This window comes from Pezoporus flaviventris, unplaced genomic scaffold, assembly GCF_033815535.1.
Source record: "Pezoporus flaviventris isolate CSIRO_AGI_PZ_B2104156 unplaced genomic scaffold, CSIRO_AGI_Pfla_v1 ptg000063l, whole genome shotgun sequence".
Taxonomy (NCBI): Eukaryota; Metazoa; Chordata; class Aves; order Psittaciformes; family Psittacidae; genus Pezoporus; species Pezoporus flaviventris.
The window spans coordinates 4,508,196-4,531,781 of NW_026892611.1; the positions used below are offsets into that span (position 1 = coordinate 4,508,196).

Below are 23,586 nucleotides of genomic sequence, written 5' to 3' on the forward strand. Positions count from 1 at the left end.
CCAAATGCTCCTTAGCAACCAAACTCTTGTTTTCACAAGTTTTCTGTTCCTCACTCAGGTGTGAAGTCAGATGCTGAGAGATCAGAGAAACCTGTGAAATGGAGAGTAATAATTGGCAAGATTTTTGGCATCTGGAGATAGTTTTTACATGCAAAGGCTTAAGAGCTGTTGCTTTGCGACAATAGTAACCTGCTCTCACAGAAAAGAGCTAACACCTGCCATCAAATGGGGACTAAGATTGCTTTAATTAGCCGTGAAGGTTTCAGTTGCTTGAAAGTGACTGAGTGCATTCAAAATCTTAGAAAGCAAATGTTCTCAAATCCACCCATCCGTGTTTCTGACATATTCTAACAAAGGCAGTCAAGTCACAGCTGAATGCAGTTGATAATTCTTTGCTGTAAGAATCACCAGGTTCAGTTACTGAGCTGAGGATAGAAGGTTAACCCCACCTGTGAAATGTGCTGCTGGAAGCAGCAATGTGCTTTTGCATACTCTAAAAAGAGCATTCCTCAGAATTTTTCCTAAATGCCCCTAACGGTTATAAATCTGAGCAAAGCCCTTTTGATCTCAGTGGATGATGGTCTAATTTGTATCAGCACAACTGAGAACAAAGTCTGGACCTGAGTGTTCTGCTCAAAGCAAGCTTTTGTGTGATGGAATCTGAGAAATTGCAACAACTGGAATTAAACTATTTTACATAATCCATTCATAAGATACAGCTCATAAATAATAACAGGAAAACAAAATGTCAAGCCAAAATGATTAAAAAAACAAGCTTGCAAGCTGCCTTACAAATGAGAGGCACAATAGTAGCTCAGCAGTGAATGGTGATTTACACTCTGGTTTGTAAACCAATTTATTTATCAATAGCTGAAGTTAGAAGATTATGCAAAAATAACAAAGTCAAGGATATGTAACTAGGAGGAATCTATTACCATTGCTGCCTAGCTGTATTCAACAAAAGCATTTTGGACTTTGTCTTCTTTTTGATAACTGCACAACAACTCCCCATCTATAACCATAGCCTCTCTCTGGGCATGGGAGCAGACTTCAAGCCCCAGTTTCTGCAATTCTGGGGAGTTGAGCTAAATGGATCAAGGAGATCACGAACTTCATGGGGTTTACTGGTGCCTTTTGCTACTATTGAGTTCTGTGGTATGAGACAGCTCACTTACTATCTCCTGGAAACTCAGTCACTTTTCAGAAGAGATGAAGACTTTCAGTCTTACCATGAGTTCTCTTCCACAGCATTGAAGTGTTAAAAATTGGAGCCTTTGCACTCCAACTTCACATCCTCTAGGAATCTCTATGGGAAGGGAAACTGTCTTCTTTAGATGTTCCATTAGAAACTGCTGATGCAGAATCCATCAAATCCATTAGAAGTCCATTAAGTCTGTAAGGCTGCTGTTTGTTTTCCTGTGTTGTCTGAAGAATTTGGAAGGCCACAAGGTGTATGTTGCCTGTGGCAGATTATCCTTTGCTAGCTGGTTGTGTTTTCTGGCTGCAGTATCCTGTAGGCAATATGTATATGTGGTTTTGAAAGATGAGAGGAAACAAGGCACTTTTAATATGCCTGGATGGCTAGGCCAGTGCCTTTGCATTATGTTACACAGAAATGACAGGAGTGCAAGACACAATAAATGAAGTCCAAGAGGTTTGGCTCAAAATACACCATGACATTTTGCATCAGAACAATCCTGAGGCTGAGACATTTGCCCTTTGGTCAGTTGTGAACTGCACATTCTTCCCTAATAACTGCATCAACAGGTGACAAATTATAATTAGATATACATTAAAATTAGTTGAATATTAGAGTATGACAATTACTATATTGGCCTGAATGAAAATTCACATAGAATTAAAGTCCCAGAGCATTTTACAAACTTGTATTTACACATCAATTTTAATATACATGTAAAGTATAATTTTAGGGAGCACCATGAAATAGCTATTTCTAAGATAAAGCAAGGCACAATGATTGTGTGCAACTCAGAATGATCAGGGGCTTTAGGCAGAGCAGACTGGCTAGGACACAGGATCAATCTTTATAAACCAGTGTCAAGTCAAGTGGAGAGTCAAAGCCAAGGTTGTCCCAACAACAAACATACAGTGATGATATTCTGATGAAACCTCATGACATGACACTCCACTTTGATTTGGTGATGTTGTATAAACATGCAGCATCTTGGCCTCTTGCTGATAGCAGGCAGATACACCTGGTACAGCACAGAGGTCAGGTACTGAGTGTGTGAGACACTTGTCTGGCTTTTTACAGCCTCCTGGGAAATTTGTCTGGGTTTGGTTAACTTGACTTTTAAATGCAGTCATCCTACGGAAGGAAACTTCCCTGAATGACAAGTCTGATGTAGTTAAACAAAACCATTTTTGAAATGCAGAACTCCAAATGTGATTAAAATGCAGGTTTTCCAGTGTATATTTCATCAAGGCTAACCATGAGCAATCCTTTTAAAATACTTCCTTTGACGGCTGGCTGTTTATTTGGGTTCAGTGAATGCAGGTTTGGTGAAAGAGGGTGTCAAACAGGTCATGAGGCGAGACAGACAGTGTGCCCTGGAAATTCAAGCCTTTATTATCTGGTCTCCATGGGATTTCCTTTCCTACATGGAAAAATGTGTGGTAATGCCATAGCAACAACAAAGGAACAAACATAGCAGGACATGTCTCTGCTGTTTAAGGCCTAGTGGGCTGGATTTTGTAAATGACTGCATTTCCAGAACAGTTATTTTGCTTAGAGTAGTATAAACAATGAGAAGCTGAACTAAAGGCACAAGAACTAAGGACAAGCAGCTTTCCCTCTTTGAGGATTTGTCTGTAACGCAAAAGGAGCCTTATAAATATTAAGGATGAGTTGAAAAATCCTCATTTTAATTTTAAACTGATTCCTCTCCCTCCTCTCATACCCAGCTTACAAAAGAAGCATCTTTAAGCCCTACAATAAACCCCTCAGCCTGTGTGAGTAAGCTCAGCTGTCTGCAACTCCCTGTATTCTCCACCAGCCAGTTCCCACAGACAAAATCTACTGCCTACTTGTTAGGCAAAACGGCTTTGCTCCAGGATTCAGGGGCTAAAGGGCCCTTAGGGACCTGGGATGTCCATGGTGAGTCAGAAAACTAGAGGTGACTCCCTTGAGTGTGGCACTTTCAGTCTGGGCAGCTCCCCAAGGTGAAGGTCCTGCTTTTGGATGGCACGGGCCAGCTACCATGCAGTATGTATGCCAGCAGGACATACACGAAGGCATAAGCTGCTTTTTTTCCTATGGATTCAATAAAGTATTTCACAGGAACACATGACTCACAAACAGTGCTTTTAAAGCCTTTCACAAACGGTAGATGAACATGATTTATCAAAATCAGGCTATAATCATGCTGCTGATCAGTCAGTCAGCAGCCCTAGAGGAAAGTTTTTACAGCCCTCCTATAACCTTTAAGATTCTTGACATGAAATGCAAGGCTTCCTGAGCTGCTTCATGACCTTATTTGTAACCTTCCTTTCACAAGCCATTATTCTTCACAGAGTGAGCCCAGATAGCAGAGCCCATCAGCACCTGTCACGGAAGAGGTCTCGGCTTAAAACTCGCAGTCTAGCTGTCATATTTCAAACCAGTTCTTTATCAGAGGAGACCAAAGTCATGCCAAGAAAAGGCATAAGAGGGGTGTGTGTAAGAACGAAAACTGTCTCCAGTTGTCAGGAAAAATGGCTAACTATAGCTCTGTTTCATAGTTACTCAGTTCTTGCAGCAGTAAATGTCAGAGGCTGGATTCCAGTGCCTTCATTTGCAAACCTATTCTACATATCCATCACGGGCTCTGCAAAGCAGTACTTCTGACCTCCACCTCCGCACACTCCTCCTGCTCTGTCCAGGATCCTCAGTTAGTCATTGGGTGTAATGTTGTGATAACTGCTTTGTAGTTTAACTGTTCTGCTCGAATCAGCTCTCAAGGGAGGCTGCCAAGCATCAGAAACTCCCTGCGCTTGTGCAGATGGGACAAGTGCCCTGTGTCTTTCCTAGACCAAACCATTCAATCATCTTCTTTGAAGCCTACATCTCAGTTTATTCAGGCTCACATCACAGAAGAATTAATGTATAGCTTACCTAGTATTACACTGCCTCTGATTTCAGCATAAGTTTCTTTGAAAAGTGTAGCCAAAGTTGGGCAGTCTCCAGAGCTCATCAAAAAAGCCAGTGGCAAGAGGTCCTAACGTGTCTTGATACTCAATGTGAGCATATAACTGACAAACTCATAGATAAGATTTCATTTAAAGGCTTCTTCATAAAAAAAATAAGAACCACACTAATTATATGAGTTCTTTAATAGTTCAATACATGTTGAAATCATTTTGCTAGGCATAAAAAGAAGTATCGCGAGATTAACACTTAAAGAGATTGAAAACATCTAGGTTTAGAAAATGGATTGGTTAGGCAGGCAGCTTTTCCAGGGCTTTGCAGGGTTATTTCCCCCCTTGGATTAATCTACTCGACTACAGAATAAGTATTTTTCTGATCTGCCAGCAGTGACAATATTAGTGGTTTCTAACTCTTTAGTCAGCAGAACAATAAGGTGAATGCATGCTTGGGATTGGGGAAAGGGGAGTCTTTAAGATCCTCTAGCATCCTTTAAAATTCTCCTTCTTTCACTTGCAAGAAAACAGGCACTTTTTGGCAAGGAAAACACATGATACACAAAGAAAAAGGAAAAATCAGCCTGCTGACTTTAAATGCAGAGCTGTACTCAGATTTATGGGGTCGTGGCTAAGGAAGAGAATAACATATCTTTTTATGGGTGATAGGGAAAAAGTAAATGTATTTCATATTCTACTATGTACTATTATACAATGGTTAGTGATCTCAAAGAGATAAAAGACCTTTGTTTCATTAAAATGCCATTAATAAATGGGGTGGGTGGGAGGAGGACTTGATAGAGGATCACAGGTGAATAATAGTAATTGTACAATGGCAATGATCAGTGCCAATGTGACAGCTCAGATCTGACCTGCAATATTTGGCATCAAACCTCATTTCTATGCACCCAGCTTTATGCCTTCTATCTTTATTACCCAGTGCATTTTCTTTTCTGAGAGCAGTCTGATTGCTGCTAATCTTCTAGCCTGTAACCTAATGCTCTCTCTTTAAATGAAGTCCCCATATTGTTGATAAAGAGTCATTGTGTTTGCTTATCTCCCCCCTCTCCAGAAGTGATAGCAGGAAATCTGACTTCTCAATTAACCTGTGCTGAATTAGAATCTTTGTGATCAAATTGGTCTGTGTGATTTTCTTTTTCCTTTGTTTCTTCTTTTTTTTTTTTTCTTTTTTTTTTTAATCTGGCCTGCTTGAAACTGTGTGGGAATTAGGATTTGTGAATCTCAACAGAGCCTCTTTCTGTGTCAGGCTGCTGTGGTGTACACAAATTAGAAGCCACTTTCTCGTCATTCTTACAAATTGCTTCTTTTTCTGATATTTTCCAAGGAGAAATGAACATGGTACTGTGTTGCAGGGAAAGCAAGAGAAATACAGTCATTTAAACTATGGAAAAATAATGGACATTTCACAGATGTAGCCAATAACGGGGAGTATGGCATAGATCTGTCTGTAAGACACAAGCCAGGCCCTTCACAAATTAATTATTATTTAAAACATAATTTTCTGGGGTGCAGTGTTATACATTGGCACATGAGAATGAAGACATTCAAACCCCAGTATGTTTGTGTCTTTTCCAAAATGTTCTTCTCAGATTAAAGTAATCTATGGCTCACAATTGCCACATCCCATACGGGAATCTCATCAAAGATAGGGGAAAAAGTGAGTAAAGAGTCAAGAGAGGCAAGAATTTGCAACCAAGCCAGGCTGGGCTGGGAGCACATCCAGCCCACTGGCCTTGACACAGCACACATGGCATGGGCTTTCCTTTGCTCTGCTCCATGTGGGCTTTCTGGTGCAGGGACATCCTTCTTCTCCCATGGCTGCTTTGTAAAACCTGGTGTGAGACACTGTCTTTCCTGCATGTCTTTGAGTTAAAGTAGGGATTAACCTGGAGGCATAAGTCTTTCTCTAATTCCTTGGCATTTTACATAGATAAAGCAAGAAGTTTAATTACAGAATGTTTGATTAGAGACTGTATCTAGGATCATCAAAATGTCTTCTACATTAAAATCACATAAATTTCATTAAAATACGGATATTTAAGAAAAAAGATTTAGAAGCTAAATGGAAGCCCTGTCATTACTGCTTCATTTCACTGCTGCTCCAATTCATTTCTTTTGAGTTTTGACGGGAAGGGCACTGGCAGCAGATCTTACTCTAATTAATACATTTCCATTTAAGATTTCACCTGTAATTATCCACTGTAGAAACATGAGGACCTGCCCAGGTTTAAATCAGCATGTCACAGATAGCTCCATAATTCACTAGATAGGTACTTCAAATATTTTTCTTGTTCAAACAGGGATGCATAGCTATAGTGCATGGAGTGCTCATCTAGGCTGTGTTTATCTGGCAAGAGAAAGCCTCCACTGACACATAAAGAGGTTGGTACAAATCAAATTTTCCATGTCTCTATTACAGATTAAGCATAAACTAAGACTAAAGCCATAAAAAATGAACACAATACAAAAGTTTAGTCTGTATTATTTTACAAAAAAATTTAGGATGTCACTGAAATGTGATGAAAAGGCTGGAAGCAGTTTGATGTGCCAGTAGAAGTCAGAGATAATTCTGGGTAAGTTGTTGGATAGCAGCAGGTATAAAACTGAGAGCAGAAACTCAGTAAGAAAGAAAACTTCAGAGTGGGATGGCATGGGTGAAAGATGTATAGTCAGGGTTACCTAGAGCTTTGAAGAGGACTGGACATCCATACAGGTTTTTGACATTCTGTGTGAAAACCGAGACACTGCCTGGAAAAAGTAACTCTTGCTTTCTCAATATTATAGGTGAATAATAGCATTGCTCTGTAATGTTGGATTTTAGGTAGTTTTGCTGGTAGGAGAAAATTCTTACTAATCTTTACACTTCAAACATAGGTCTCTCCATTAGGAATTACTACTAGAGTATACACTTGACTGACTCCTACATGAAATATATGGTATAGAAATCCAGCTCAGAAGTGCATAGTTTTCATAAAAATATTCATTTGCTTAAGATTTCAGCAAATTTCAACTATTTATTTCTCTTCCATTCAATATTTATGTTTTCCTTGATAGATCCAGCTTAAATCCACATTATTTTGGGACCATCTTGTAATGTTTGCACAGTATTTCATAGCACCTCCCAGTAAAAAGACATTAAGGTAATCTATGATACTATAAATAAGAGGCTTTTTTAAGAAGGTCCTTGAGTCATTTTGCTGTAATGACAGCAGGCCTCATTAAACAGCTGCATACACGGCACACATTGGGGACGTTTGCAATGCTGGCGTGCCTGCATTTTATAACAGCCCCAAATGTGACCCCTGGGACCATGGTGGTAACAGAGACAGAGGACATAAATTGGATTGCAAAAGGCACAGGAGTGTCAAAGTTGGCCTCCCCCTGTGATGGAGCTGTAGCCTAAGCAATGGCTGTGGGGCTGCCTCCCTTCACCTCTGTTTAACACTTTGTTACGTGGTTCAGGCTGACCTGCTGTGCTCAGCAGGGTGACATTGTCCTGTGCATGACAGCCACACGCACAGCTCATCTTTTCCTAAAGGAAATCCTACAGCTCTTTTGTCCAGAGTCTCCCAAGTGGTGTTAGTGTGTCAGCTCCTTCCATATGGATTCCTTTAGCTCTGTGACTCAGTTATGCTGCTCATGGCTCCTTTAATTAAGCTGCTGAAAGTTCAACTCATCATTGTACAGAGGCAAAACAGTCAAGTCAGTACATCCAGGCACACAGGGGTTTAAGCAGGACTTTGTAATTTGCCACTGGACAATCTGCACTATGAATTTGTCTGCAAGTCATTTCACAAGGTCTGAAGGCTTACATCCTCCATGGGTCACTGAACACAGGTGAACATTCTATAAAATATTGTTCCTTCAGCCCTTCACTATGTACAGAATAACAGGCTTCTAGACTACTGAATTAAAGCTGTAAATTTGAACTGTCAAAGCCCAAAGATGTTGGACTAGGCAGCAGGTACCTTTATGACATTTTCTTATTACAAGCACTGAGATGCAATTGCTTATGGAGGGCATTAAATCAAATTGTGGACAAAAGCTGCTACAGAGACACCCCAGGTTCCTGCCTTACTGCAGGCACTGTCAAACCACTTGCAATTAACCTGCATGCCCAGGGAGCTGGAATGTTGAGAGGCATTTCTTTTGGATGGATTTTGCCATCCCAAATTTAACTGTGTACTTGTGACTCAGACCAGTCAAAATTATCTTCATGAACTTCAGCCTTTGGAGCAACTATTCCATCAGGCTTGCAGGACAGCATCTGCTGCACAGCCTGGTTGGGCATGTGGTGCTCCAGTGAGTGATGCTGTTATCCTCCCAGGATGTCTCAGCCACAGAGGAGCAACCACCTCAGGTGGTTGCTGGCCATGTCAGAAGCATAGAAGAAAAAAGTATTTGACAAAATTAATGATGCTAGAAGACTACTGCTGTTCTGGGTTGGTTATACAGTTACTGGTTTGTATCTTACACAACCCACAGCAGTTCAGCAGACAGCTGAACTGCGCAGTTGACAGAAGCTTAACTTTGTGTTCAGTTAAAGGTTTGGTGTGGACACATTTCTGGGAACAGCAGAGGTGGACACTGTGCTGTCAGCTTCATTCAGCCAGGCCACGACTTCCCGATCAGAGGAGTTTACCTGGACTTCGGTAATTGCTCCAGTTACTGCTTCTTGTAGTCAATCAAATTTAATTCTGTTGGCGGATCCACTAATTACATGTTCTTGGTTTTATGTGGGGCTAATAGACCACCTAAGGCTTTGTGTAGATTAGTTAATGTTTTCTCCTGGCATTTTGCCTGTATCATGGTGGCAGGTGCAAAATGTTCCTTGCAAAAGCATATGGCCAATTGCTGAAATACAGTGAATGCTTATGGGTTTTTGAAGGACAGGGTTAAAGGACTATGTTCTTTATGATACATGTGAGCAGAGTGTTAATTTTATAGTTCTTCCATAGCCTGAAATGCCTAAAAATTGCTGCTGAGAAAGCAGATACCTGAGAGGAAATAAATTCTTGTAAGGGACATGGAGCAAAACAGTATTTTCAGAAGGTACTTAAGCCAAATGGGAATGGTGATGTTGGGCAAACAGCCTAAAAAGGAGCATGCATCATTGTCTTGCACTGAAATGCAAACTTGTGGAGCAAAGTTTTTAGGCCAGCTGCATAAAAATGAAGGATTCTGTAGGGAATGATAAACTGGTGTTGTGACTATTAATCTGCTAGTCATACTGCAGGAGAATTGTGGCTCTTTGTAGATATCTGGGTACAAAACCTGGCCTAATGAGGTCAGTGGCACCATTTCTGTTGACTCAGTATGGGTTTCATTCTAATTCTTTAACTGGTTTTATTTCCTGTAAATAATCCCAACTACAGTTGAAAAACATTTTTAGGTGAGGGTTTATTCCTGAGTGCATAACTATCGTGTATTACTATATCAGCAGCCAAACTAAATAACTACTGTTTTCTGATTATGTTTCAGCCTTCCCATTTATTTCTGGTTTTCCTCTTTCTCATGCTATGTTGAAAACAACTTAAAAATCCACATTTTCTGGCAATTTTGGGATGTCTATAGGAGGGTAACACATGCTCTTTTCTCCACCAAGCGATCCCTGCAGTGGTGGAGTCTAAAGCGCACCATTAGTTCAGCTTTGGTTTCCTTCACTTTCTGCTGATCCCATGAAATTGAAAAAGCGAGTGGAAAAAAATCAAAAGATCTCATCACATTTTCTCCAGTTTAAAGTACTAACTATCATGTTATGCAAAAGCCTGAGGTAAGCCTCAAAGTTGGATCTCTTACGCAGCAATTTCCTTGAAGAGCTGTCAGATCACATTTTTGTATGGGTTTCTTCTACATGTAAGTATTTTATTGCATCTATTTATCCCAGTGACCTGGAATTCATTTATCTGACAAAGATATTTCCATGGCTGAGCTTCCAAATGTACAAAGTATGACACATCTGCTTTTAGTTTGTCCTTTCTGTGGCTGATTTGAAAATGAACACTAGAGAAATACAAGTACAGCACAGAGGTTGCACATTGTTACTACCAAACACCAGGTTGAAAACTTCTAGTTGGCAACAACTGTGCCAAACCACAGAATTAATATGACTGTGATTGAGTGAGGGAAGGGCTGCAGTCAGTAGCTATGCAGTGTTTGTCAGGTGCTAAAAACCCAGGCAGGGATTTAGATCAGCTGATGAAAACTCCTTTAAATCTTCTAACTTGTTCTCAAGTCCCTCACACAGCATCATATACTGCAGCTGAGACCTTATGTCCTCCCCTGAACAGTGTATCTAAGCAAGCAGCAGAGATACCTTAGTTTGGAAACTGAGTCTTATGCATTTATAGTCTCTAAAATAAAAGTGGGGCCTCTTTATGTCTTTGTCAGACAAAACTTTAAAGAAATTAGGACAGAAAACAAGTGAAGTGCTGTTATGTCCTGGTGCTGTGCTGAAACATGCTCTTTTCTTGGGGGGAGTATCAGTTAAATGAATGGAAACTTTGGGCCCCTGGTGGCTGCTGCATGCACTCAGGGTTCAGCATTTGCTGTCTAAATGCACATCACTTCTGCCAGAACAAATGAGTATTTCCCTGATTAATCAGTAGCCCTCAGGGAACTGCTCTTTCTGCACATATATTATGATCATTAAGAAGCTTTGCTATCCTGTGCTTGTTGCAGGATGTGGAAAACACAAAGTAAATTGTGCAAAATATACTGTTTATTAGACACATTTCTCTGTATCTGTTTCAGTAATGGTGTAATTTGGTATCCTGAGATGACAAATGTTGTATTTAAGTTCATTTTTCTGCACTGCCCCATAAATATTATTAACTCAAACATTTAAATGCAGGAAGATGGAAATACTGTGGGTTTATTTTTGGCATGCCTGAAGGAAGCCTCCCATCGTGGAGGCACTTCCCCAGCCTCCTGCCTGGGGCACTTCTCACTGCTGTGTTGTCAGGCTGGCAGTCTCAATGCCTGTGCCTGCAGCAAAAGGGGGTCCCAGCAGGGTGGTGAGGAGCTGGGCAGGCACAGCTGAGCAGGGATGCTTGAGGCTGGGCTCTGCTTACCGGCTGGAGTCAGAGAAACCCAGCTGCATGGCAGGCAACCCTCCCAACAGCATCGTTGCACCACCACTGACACACACTGATCCACTGGGGCACCATAACCTGCAAACCAGCACAGATATACTGGAAGGTTTGCGGGCTCCGTCTGCTCTCCTGACTCAGCCAACCCTACCCACACCTGACACCTCCACACGGTAGAGTTGTGCTGGGCAGCATCCTTAGCAGGACCAGCACACCTTGGACACAGCACTGGCACAAGGGCAGGGCAGAGGATAGAGTCCCTTTACTGTATTTGAAAGCACAGCTTTCACTTTGGGAGCAAATTACTGGTTAAATCACATTTAACAGACTCCAGAGTAATTGCTGTGTGAGCAGTGCTTGAGTTTAGGAGGCAGGCTTGACTGCGCATTCACCTCACGATTAGGTGGCTCATCCCATCCAAGCAAGCAGCTCACCATTGTATGGCATTGGACACCTAATTAAACAGCAAATTAAAATGAATAGGTCCCCCCTTCCACTAGCATAAGCACCTAATTCTGGTACTGCATAAGGCTTGTCCTACTGCAAGATAAATTATTTGATTTTGGACAACAAGGTTTATCTCCTTCCTGCCAAGCTTTTGACCACTTCGGAAGAGGAACCATCACACCACAAAAGGCACAGACTGAGTCTCTTGTTCTTTCCTCTCCATTTTCATTTTCTATGGAAAGGACACTCAGACCTGCAGGGTGGATCAGGACAATCCATGTGGATGGAGGCTGTCTTCTGCGTCCTGGGTTAAGATGGAGAGAGAGTTGGCACAGGGCTGGATAGTGGCAGAGCCTTTCCTCTGTCTAAAACACACAAACATTACCATGTCCTGCTGCCAAAATATCACTCACGATGCAGCGCTGAGAGGTGGCTGCACAGGAAAGCAGCCATTAAATGCAGTAATCACAGGGTTGGAGCAGCTGTGCTGCCCTGAGCTCTGCAGGGCACTTGGAGCCTGAATGAAAAGAAATGGGAAACTGCAGCTCCATTATTTCAAAGCAGACTGCACAGGAGTTAGTCCTCTGCTAGAAGGAATAGCCCTGGTCCTTCTGAGACGACCTGAAACCTGTGCTTATCTGTAACTGTCTTTTGGTTTAGGAAACTCAACAGAATCAAACTCACCAACCGGGAGAAACTTCCACAAATTTTAGCTTGTGGAAGTCTTTCCAATAACTCTTTTCTCACATGAAAGAGAATGTGGCTGCCTGATATGTTCCCCTGCTGGGCCTATATTGATTTAATTTTTGAAGCTGAAAATATGTGATGCAGTGCTCTTGAAAAATTAGAAGAACAAATCAGCCTGGAGCTCAATGTCATATGTAATGTTTTAAATGTTAGCTAAAGACTATGTGAAAAAAAAGAGAAACCTGCATTTTTTTAATACAAGATCTGACCTTAGGAACTGGCTTCACTTCTCTGACCCACTGCAGTGGAGGGCACTGCTTTTCTGGCAGTCTCACATGTTAACAAGGTCATCTGCACTCCCAGAAGAAACTCAGAATTCGTAACTGGAGTTTCAGCAGATAAAAAGGAGAAGAAAGAGACTGATTTGCAAGTTTTTTTACATAAAAGAGAAATTCAGAGACATTTCCAGTGCGCATGGCCCTCACTATGGTTGAGGTCTTAAGCAGTTTGCTAAGAAAGATCAGTGTTTATTTACGCATTTCAGCTCCCCTTAAAAAGAAAAGAAAATCTAGCAAATAAATAAAGTTCAGTGTCAAAAAATCCATAGCTGCACTATTCTCTGTATTAATAAAACAAGGGGAATAATACAGATGTCCTTGAGAGTAACTGTTTCTTAGAGAGATAAGATGGTGATTAATGTGAAATTTGTTCTGGGCAGAGGTGGCTATCAGGTGTAAGCAAATAAATGGTATGGTTCCATTCTTGCAGTCTACCTACTGTAAATATTACTTTGGTAATAGGAAACTCTAATACTGAAGCCCATTCAAAGGTCAAGATTCTGAAAACACCCTTGCCCTAAGGTTATTCTGTTGATGATGTCATTTACTATGATGCCACAGCAAAAGCAAATGGTATGGCAACTAATTCAATTTAGCTATAAAATAATTTCCAGAATATAATGTTATTTTCTGATGGTGTCACTGCACCTTCTCAACATTAGCCAAAGATCTTAACCTCAAGAAATAGAACAGCCTTTATGAAGCTCGGTTTTAAACCTGATAAAGTGCTGGAACAAAAAATTGTGGGTTATGTCCCTTCTGATGCATTTTAAAACATCTTCCTGCAGGCAGCAGTACATGTCCTGCAGCAGCTCACCTCCTTTCTAAACACTCTGTGGGAAGCAGAACATTGTCAGGAGGCACAAATCTCCTGCAGTTCTTAGCACTTGCTGAAAGTTACTTATGCAAGAGACAGCAGATTTCCAATGGTGCCTTAACTGGAGATAGAAAGACACCCTCCCTCACCCACCTTCCTACCCCCACGACATTCAACTGTCCCCATAGTTTTATTTATGGGTTTTGTATTTCATGGTCCAAATATATTAACTAAGTTATTCTGTCAAGAAATATAAATGATGATCATTTGTTAGCTGCATCACTTGAATAATTGCATCAAAGTGTAATAAAGTTATTGAAGGGATTTATTAACCTGATGAAGTAACTCATTAAATCCTTCAAATGCATTAATGAAGGAGGAAGTGTGGGCCTTTTGGTCTAATTGGAGATGGGAAATTCTACAGCTGGGCCAACCTGACAAAAATGATCAGATATCCCAAATCACTTAGGTAGTAATCTGTGGCATTTCTATCATTACTCTGGATTTCTGCATTATTTTTCTGACCTAAGTAGCTCTGCCTCAGAACTCAGTTACTTCTTTTGTTTTACTATGGCCTGAAGTTACATCTGTAAGTCTACAAGTTGGGAGCTGAAGCACACATCAGTCAGTGATGAGTTTCTTGCCCCATGAAACGGAGAAGGGACATGAGTCAAAAGCTGCCTTTTGAAGTGCACTAGAATGGCAAACTGTTGCGTTTGACAGGGCCATTGCAAGCAGTGACTTGTTCAGGTACCTATAAAGAATGCCTGCACTGTGGGGTGAAGAGCACACCAGGGCCTTCCTGCTGGTACGCTGAGAGTCTGCTCAGCAATGAGATGCCCGGTGAGTTTTGGCTCTTTTCTTCCATCAGCCTTGGATTAAATCAGCCTCTTGTGTGAGATGTGGCTGGTGGTTCTTGTAAGTAGACCTGTCTGCTGCTAATTGAGTGTGTAGCTTGACCACACAACCTGCCTTGTACGGTTTTGACTGCGTGACTTAACTGGACACGTTGCTGTGTAAGACTTGGCTAATGAATGCAGAGGTCAAGCATGGCTGAAGTCAAAATGTTAGCCTGGGTGCACTAATTCATTTGCACAGACAGCAATCAGTACAAGCAACCTCTGCTCAGGAGAAAAATAAAGCTGGATAGTAAAAAGAGGATGCAGTGACTGAGGGAGGTCAGAGTGCAGCAAGCCAGCAGGCTTCTCTGACAATCAGCCCTGGTATCACCTGCTGCATTTCCAAGCAGTTTGCTATCCATTTTGTGTCTGCAGAGCATCTGTTTTAAGCCAAAGCTGATCCCTTTTATAAGATTTTTAAAGATTAGGAAAACCCCTGCATGAGGACAAGCTGCACTTTTCCAGTTTGCAGCATTAAAAAGCTTCCAAGTACTCAGATAGCATTACTATTGGAGGTGCTGCTATAATATATATGGGGTCTACCATATGGCTACAGCTGTGTGGCACCTGGGCTGTAAAAAGGGGAGCTTGGGAACAGACAATTATTTCTAGCATTACTTGTGGTGGGGCTGATTTATGGTGGGCTGGAATCAGCAGCATGAAATGACAGTAGTTACAGAACTGTTTTTTATGATCAGGTGGCATTATGTGGGGTTCTGCTGACTGATGACATTCATAGGATTAGGACATCTGAGAAACAAAAAACTCTGGTTTCAACCCCCTGTCAAGGAGTTTTTATTAGGAGGTCCGAAAACATGCAATTTGTGTCTTCCTGGTAGTTCCTGTGCCCTGGGAAAACTGAAGCTGGTCTTTGTAGCTTAAATCAATTAGAAGAAGGATGTAGGATGCCTTTTTTGTTTTAGGCACATATTTTTCATGGTTGCATTCCAGATAAAATGCTGTTCTGTCAGGGATTCTAATCACCTTTCAACCATTTATGTAAAATACCTGTCTCCGAAAGAGGTAATGAATGTGATATCCCTGAGGCTTGAAGACTGCTGGGATGTCAAGTGCAACTGTAATGAAGTGAGATGTGGGCATTATTCTCAGGCATGAGGCTTCCCGCCACCACTGACTTGGCTGCCACATTGTGTGTCTCTCTGAGATGTGGGAGACAAGGTAAAGAATGTGCAAAGTCGAAATAAATTCACTCTACAATGCTTTACAATAAGGTCACCTCTGATGTAAGGCTAGTATTTAATGGCCACCAGCTTCATTATAAATCTGTTATCATGAGCATCTGCTCTGCTGAAATTGTGAGTCTTGGGAGAGGTGGCAAGATTGATTTAAAAGAGACCTGTGAGGTGAGCAGGTGGGAAAGAGAAGGGAGCAAATGTGTCATGTCAAACCATGACATTTCAGGTGATCTACACATCACTGCCCGTCTTTTGGACCTCAGCCCCTGCTCTAAATAGCTATTTAAAAACTTGGAATTGACAGCCAGAGCAGGAGCCAAGACCTGCGGCAGGCTGGGCAGCATCTCCCCTTCCCAGGTGAGCTGGTTCCAAAGGAGACACAATATGCTGCAAGCAAACCTGTCCCCTTGTTATTTCCAGCTGCACATGGACCCAGGCGGATGCTGATCCTTGCTAGGGAATGCATCAGATGGCAATTTGGGCCTGCACTTGTTCTTAGCTAGAACATCACAAGAAGAAGTATTAATTTAAATTTTCAGTCATGAATTTCATTCCCTGCTAATGCTGAGAACATACTGGTTTTGGCATGGATAGGTTACCTAAGAAGAGAAAGCATTTGCCACCTTTACTTCTATTTGTAGAAATGAACTGGAACAGTTAACCAGCATGCATTGCTTAGAAAATATGCTCCCTACTATGTTCACGTAAAATAGAACTTCTGAAATAGTCACTTTTTATTAGTGCTTCTTAACTGTTGAATAAAATGGAACATTGAGATAAGGGAACACAAGGCACGTTCCAGGCATAATACATTCTGAACATGCTGCTCTCATCTAAAGAATCCAACACTTAAATATGTCAATATCATATTATTAGTCTGTTACTGTGTTTGCTGTTCTGAAAGCGATGAAGTGAACATGACTTAGAATTTCAAAAAACTTAAAGAGAAAATCTATATAATTATTGAAGCAATACAAACCAGGAAAATCGTAATGGCTTCCAAACTAGAGTGCATCTGACAGTCCCCATTTCTTAGCTCTCTGAGTCTTGTACAATTTTGTTTAAGTAAGTCTGCTATTTTGAGAAACATTAGCTCTTGTCTCTCCCTTTTACAGTCTGCTAAATAGGCTGTATATCTTCTAACCCTGCAGATGACAAAATGCACTCCTTCACTACAGCCTACGCAGTGCTAGATCATTTCAACCTTTTTGAGTAAATGACACACAACTCTATAACTGCGTGATTAGGACCATAGATTACCAGATTACAGCTATAAATCTTCACCATAGCTACCACTCACTTGGCAGAAATAGTGAAGTTTCATCATTTATTCTCATGTAGAAAACATGCTGTGAAATGCAACCTCAAAGGTCACTGGGATGGCATTTCCTTTTGTGGTCCTTAGTAAACTCACAGCCCAATTACCTCCATGTTGGCTTCAGAGAATTTCTTGTCCAAAGTCTGGACAATTGGATTCCACTCCCTTCAGTTAATAAGTGAGGTAGACTAAGGTATTCATACAATTGTCAGACATTTCTGAAACACGCTATTCAAGCAATAAGGGCCCATCTGAATGAGGAAGTTGTGCCAACAGAACTTGAATGGGTATTTAAGTAGCACTAAAAGGACCCGTGCAAAAAAGGTGCATGAGCACTTGTATTTCAGTGCTAGTTTTATCTAAATTAACCTGTTCCCATTCCACCTAAATCCTGCTTAAATGGAAAACATTGTACATCTTTTTATATAAATATATTCCCCACGAGGTTTGCATATATATACATCTATAAAAATATAAATTACTGTTTCTGATGCAGTTCCTCAGTTTGTGAGCTATAGTCACATACTCAGCATTTATTTAAAGATAGACTTTGGAGACATTGTACAAACTAATACATTTCCTTTGTTAGCTAACAAAGGGGGATTTGACAAGCTGCACAGCTTTCATTATAACCACATTTATATTATAGTTGCTAACTTGTGAGTTGCACCACTTAGGAAAGCTAGAAAAGGAACTGGTATAATCTACTTATTTGGCAACAGTCCAGCACTGATATATGCTCTTCAAATCACAACATGTTTGACTGAAATGAAGCCAAACTTTTAGAAAGGAGAAAAGCTAAACTATAATATGTTAGAAGGGCCTGTATCGCTATTACAAGATCCAGCTCTTTGTTCAGTTAAAAAAAGAAGATAGCTACATTTTGATACTAAGCATATGGGCGTTATTATCCCTTTTCCCTGCTCTCCATTTTGCTTTCCTTGGAGGAAATAATTGGTAGAGCTACTTTCAAGAGGTTGAACTATAGGTACCTGACATGTACCTGCCAGGAGCTGAGCAGAGTAGAATGGCATTTAACAGTGGTCCCTGTCTGCCTGCCCCCTGGAAAGGTTTGCTTCCAGACCAGGAGGATTTTGTCTGGTTTGTTTTGTCTTGCAGGTCGCTTTCCTGTTTATTTCATTTATACCCCATTGGCATTTAAAATGATGCCTGCTGGCTTTAGATGTATTTCAGCTCTCACCAAAATTACTCTAGGTCATTTCTCCTTTTCTGAAGTAGACAAAAGGAAATCACTAATTTATGGATAGCCCTGAATTCCATCTTGTTTCTGTTAGTACACTCATGTGCAGCTATTACCAACAGTAATGGTGACCTTGGATCTTACTTAGCATTGTCTTTAGGTTCCCAAATGTTGGAAGAGACATATAGGTATCACCTTTTTGTACAAGAGACTTGCGCCACTTAAGTCCAAAATATCCCAAGTGTAGGAACCTTTCAGGCATGCCACAAATATTTGCATGGGAAGAATGTTGGAATGTACTAAGTGTAGGATAGCCAGTGCAGTAGGACAAGAGATGGTGGTTTTGAAGATACATGGCTGTGTTACTGGTGGAAAGGTTTTTTCACTGCTGCTCAGACATTAGCTGTATTTCTGGCTTTGTGTTGGAGTATCTGTGGCTTTGGACCAGCATCTGCTTTCTTATTTTAAAACTATAAGTAAAATCACATAAACAGAAGGAAAAGCTTAAGAGGAGCTAATAAAACTATTAGATTAATACAATGTATAAACCTGAGAGGAAGTGTGTTATTCAAAGTCAACTGCATAAGCAGAGCTGCCAGCTTTAAGGAAGGAGGTAGTGGATTATATGTGAGAAGAAACTTCTTGATGAGATGCGTGAGAATTGCTTTAGTAGTTTAAGCCCTGTCAATGAAAATGTTCCAAGAAAAGACCGCGATAATCGGTAACAGGGTTGGAATAATACTCTTGCATGCCTACAGTTCAGCCCTCATTCTAATGATTGTCTGATATGTCCCACAATCCTGCAATTAATCCGTCACTGTCACAAGTACCAGTAATATAATATACTCCTAAAATAAGCAAATTAAACTTCTAAGACAAACTGATCTTCTTACAGTAGGTAATTTCAGGATGATAATTCATGCATACAGCATATTTTACTACTGGTGATCAGTATTACTACTACACATCATCCAAACATATTAACAAATACAGTAAAATAAACCAGCTTTTTTCCTGTCTCTGTAATACTTGGGGTTCATCTCTGGATTTCCACCCATTTCAGTATTAATATGGAATGATACACATAAACTTAGCCAAGTTTTCACATTCCTGCCTCACAAGATAGAAAACTATTAAATTATTGTGTTTCATACATTGAAACCTCCACCAGTGTCACCAGAAGAAGTGGGAATGGAAATGGCCATTTTTTGTGCATGGTATTGATGAGAATTGTACATTGGTGCCCTCTACACACACTCTGCAGAACTGCATTACTTTGGACTGGTTTGAAATAAACTTGAAAACAGTATGTGATAGATTTAAATAATTAAGCAGTATTTCAGGAGCTAGATGAAAGGAATGAACCATTGCAATAACAGTTATATTTTATTAGATTTTAAAATAGCATAAAATGCTATTTTCCCTGAATAGAAATGCTATTGATTCAGTATTGCCACCAATGATTTACAACTTTTTCTGCAAAACTCCCTGTTTTCTCTAAAAAGAAGGGTCCTCTTTTCTAATAATATCTTATTCCTGTTAATTATAGTTACTTTATTTAGAAAATTATGAGTTCAGGAAACTATTTAAAAAAATAAGTAGATAAACCATGGGCATATACAGGGAGCAGAAGCACAGTGCAGAGGTCCTGTTTTGACTAGGAAACCTTTCAGAAGGGAAACTATTTACCATCTGGTTGTAAGACACCAGTGAAGTAAATAGGATAAGGGTGAGAGTGTAAGTGTTGGGGAGGTATTAGTAGAAATAAAAAGTGACTTACAGTTGAACCAATGCACGTGAACTGGGCTTCAGACTGCCTTGAAGTCAGCAGTAGCTGTGAGTTACTGGTGAGAATGCAGGTGATGAGGACCTAGCAATAACAAGCACCATGTGTCAGATAATTAAACAACAAAAAAAGCTTGTTTATAACAAGACCCAAAAGCTGATGGGAATCAAATGATTTTATAACATGATAGCCATGTTATAAAAAGCACTCCAGCTACCCATTTTAGCAGTAAGTCCCCTCTACTCTCCATATGTTTCATACTATGTAACAGTCCCAGATCTGCTGCCTGAGCCTTCTCATCATGTTGGATGACAGCAGGCTTACACTACACACAATGGTAAGATGTTTGTTGTTGGAAAATCATGCAGAGGAGTAAGTGTTATATGAGGAGCCTAAATGGAGCCCCACTGTTTCTTTGTGTGCTTTCTCAGCTAACAGCACTGCTGATAGCGCTATTAAGCAGTCATTAGCACCATGGCTGAAAGCTTGGCTTCTGCTGATAATAACAGGCAATTCAGTTTTTTGAGTCTGTGTAAGAAAGAGGGCACCTAAATGAGAATAATGAGGTCATTCTATGACATGCCTGAGGATATGAAACCATGGGTAACTTTTTAGCCCGCTTGAGATGTGAATACATTACATTCAACTATGACAATTATTTCTAGCCTTCAAAAACAAAGCATCTTCCATTAAGTCCCACCATACAACACAGCAGATACAATAATCAAAACACCAATGCCCCCAATAAAGCACAACCTTCAAAATAATTCTGTGTAAGACAATCAAAAAGAAAACATATGTATGGACAGATAATGTGAAGTACAGCAAGGGCTTGAGATAGTGTCAGGAAAACAGCAAAATGTAATAGCAAAGTTAAAAAGGGTTCTATGATAAAAAGATTGCTTCCAATTTTGCACAATGTTTTCTTTCAGTGAATGAGATGCATGGACTATTTTGGCTTTGAAAAGATGAACAAACTGAAATTTAATTTCAGACCTTGCTTGCTTGGAGCAATTCTGTTTCTCTTAAAACAGGCTCACTTTCTGTTGCAAACGGGCCTACCATTCCACAGCAGGTTTTGCACCACAGGGCTATTTCAAGATTCTTTATGTGATTGAGCAGTCTGGGTTTGAGCGGGACTATGCTGTAGCTGTCTATTAGGCAGGACATTGTTCTGCTTCCTACCTGTATTACCCCACAGGTTGTATTAGCCTATGACCTGCCTAGGTCTATGGATTAATATGGTTCAGTTTATTGGTCAGATTTGCTGTTTAACACTCAAAATTTACAACAGCAGTAGGAAAAGTCTTCCTTTTTTTTTTTTTTTCTTGTTGCTCTCCAAGGTTGCTTCTTACGTTTCTGATTACAGAGGGGGTGCTCTGCGAATGTTCCTGGGCATGCAAGAGTGTTACAACTTTCAGGCTGTGCTACTGAACAAAAGAAGCGTGCTGGCCCTTAGCTCTTTCTTCTTCTGGGAAACTCAGTAACCTTTGCTAGAGGAGATGTTTGTGTGCCTAGTTTAGCTTCAATTTTATTGTATTTTCATTTTGAGTTGAGTGGTGTCATATGTGTGTAGTTATGGGAGATCTGTGAAATACCACTTCTTTGTATTTAGCTTCAGCTTCTGCATGTTTGTTTAACGTTAGGGCTTAAATGCACAAGCACAGCTGCTAAGAACTCAGTGCTCAGCTTTAGGAGCTCCTTCCTGCCCTGGGCACCCATAGCAGGTGCGGTTGGTTGAATACCAGGGGGTGTTGCCTGCGCTGGGGAGGACCTTTCCTTTCACTGGCTGCTGCAGTGTCACCTTCACACACCATGGGCCTGCAGAGAGGGGATGGGCACAGGGTCCTTTCCTTGGAAACCGCTGAAAACTTACTTGTAGAGGCTTCAAGGAAAGGGGAGTGGTTGTGAGAGCAAGGGCAGGTAAAAACATTTTGCTCTCAGAGACCTCTGCTTACTGGCAGGTGGTTTCTCTTTGTGCCCATACATGAGTTACCCTAGAGGGAAATGAACTGGCAAGTTTGCTTCTGTTCCAGTTTCTCTCCTTTTGATTTCCATTTTCTTTGTATTCTTGATTTTTCACAAAGGATTAACTCGGCAGTTCCATTTAGACTAGAAGAAAAGTTTTCATTCAAATTATTGAGGGACTTTACAGGCTGTGTTAAACTTTTTTACTTCATATAGCCCTCAAGCTTATTAAAGTTGTTTTTTTGGTTAAAGATTAATGAGTGATTGCTCTTTTTTAGTGGATACCTTTAAGATAAAGCCTCTTCAGTACTGTAACTGGGAGTAAGATGCACATGTCCTACCTGAAAGGTGATTACACGTAGTGTTTGTTTTATAATCCTGGTGCTTCATTAGATGCTTGCTGGTTACAAATTATCTATCAGCTCAAACATAACTGTTAATTCTGATTACCTCTAATCTTGAATCACTAACAATTCACCCTGAATTCAAACAAAAGACTATCCCAGAAGAACGGGAAGGTAGAAAAAGGGACTGTGTCATGGTATCTTTCTGGTACATAAAATAAAGCCTTTTAAAATATGCCATAGATTTTTAAATACATTTTTAGGTCATTAGCAGAAAGGATAAAATGAAAAAAATGGGCAGAAACAGACCCTGAGAGCTGCACCTGGAAGATTTTGACTCATATTTATCATAGTCATGATTTATACCTTGGGCAGGCTTTTTTCAAAGCTGGAAAAGTGGTTCTGCTGTTTATTAAATTAATTGCATAAGCCATGATATTTAAATATAACATGTATTCATTAAAGACTGTAAAATCTGTGAAGTTCTATTAAAAGCCAGCAGCTAACACAGACTGTCATTGCAGGAGGCAGGTCTGGCTTTCCAACATCAAGCGGTGGCTTAAGCTTTACTTGTATTTCAGACATATTTCTTCATTATGCACTGGATTAATCTGCTTCTGTATTTGGCTAGGAGGAGTAAGAGACGACTCTCTGGGAGAGATTTCCCACTACTTTAACGCTGTTCCTTTATGTACTGAACCTTTAGATTTCTACAGCATGTCCTGTCATATTCATTGTGTGTTTCTAGAGCCCAAGCAGTCAAAATTAGGTCACACAGGAACATTAGATCTTAATATTTTAGGTCTCAATCTTAGTTAATTTTTTTTTTCTAATCCTTACATTTACAGGGAGAATTAAAGCTGTACAGAAAGACCCCAATGCTGAATAAATGCTAATTAAAAAGAATTCAGATTGTACTGTTGTCCATCTCACAATTTTTGGGTCAAATATGGGTATTTTAAACCATTTAAGTTTTTGTCATCATGAGATCAGCGAGAAAGTGCTATTATCAGAACCTAATCTGCAGAATCTTAAACTCCTTTTAAACTCTTTCATTGAATGATTTTATTTGGCAGAGCAAAGTAATTGTCTCAAGTACAAAAATGCTATTGAGAAGAAAATCAAGCTGGTCTGGAATCTGCAAACTTAAGAATTATTCTCATCTGGATTTCATTATATCTGAATCATCTTAATTTTTAAATGGCTACGTAATTTGGATCACAACGATTCTGAAGTTCTGTAATGGGCAAGAGTTCTCATGAAAATATCCTAATGCCAACTCATTACCATGTTATGACACTGCTGTCCATGAGAGGTAATTATGACAAGATTA

General features: G+C 40.2%; 2 protein-coding genes and 1 long non-coding RNA gene across 10 annotated transcripts in view; 1 reads left to right on the forward strand and 2 right to left on the reverse strand.

Moving 5' to 3' along the window:
• Positions 1-23,586, forward strand: part of LHFPL7 (LHFPL tetraspan subfamily member 7) — a 62,082-nt gene that overhangs the window by 35,143 nt on the left and 3,353 nt on the right. The gene's annotated exons all lie outside the window — the stretch shown is intronic.
• SPATA22 (spermatogenesis associated 22) overlaps positions 1-23,586 on the reverse strand; it is a 63,356-nt gene that overhangs the window by 29,304 nt on the left and 10,466 nt on the right. For 7 of the 8 annotated variants that reach the window (XR_009746401.1, XR_009746399.1, XR_009746398.1 and 4 more), the window contains exon 8: positions 19,936-20,025. Coding sequence is in view for 1 of the 8 variants with exons in the window: in XM_061470310.1 (XP_061326294.1) it covers positions 19,837-20,025 (189 nt within the window). In the remaining 7 variants the exon portion in view is untranslated. Of the gene's footprint in view, positions 1-19,758; positions 20,026-23,586 lie in introns of those variants that run through there. The other variant, XM_061470310.1, reaches the window with a different exon arrangement.
• Positions 466-4,294, reverse strand: LOC133277960 (uncharacterized). The gene is made up of 2 exons (XR_009746404.1): positions 2,033-4,294; positions 466-1,988 (listed from the first exon to the last, which is right to left on the reverse strand). It is a non-coding gene; the product is annotated as an uncharacterized LOC133277960 (long non-coding RNA).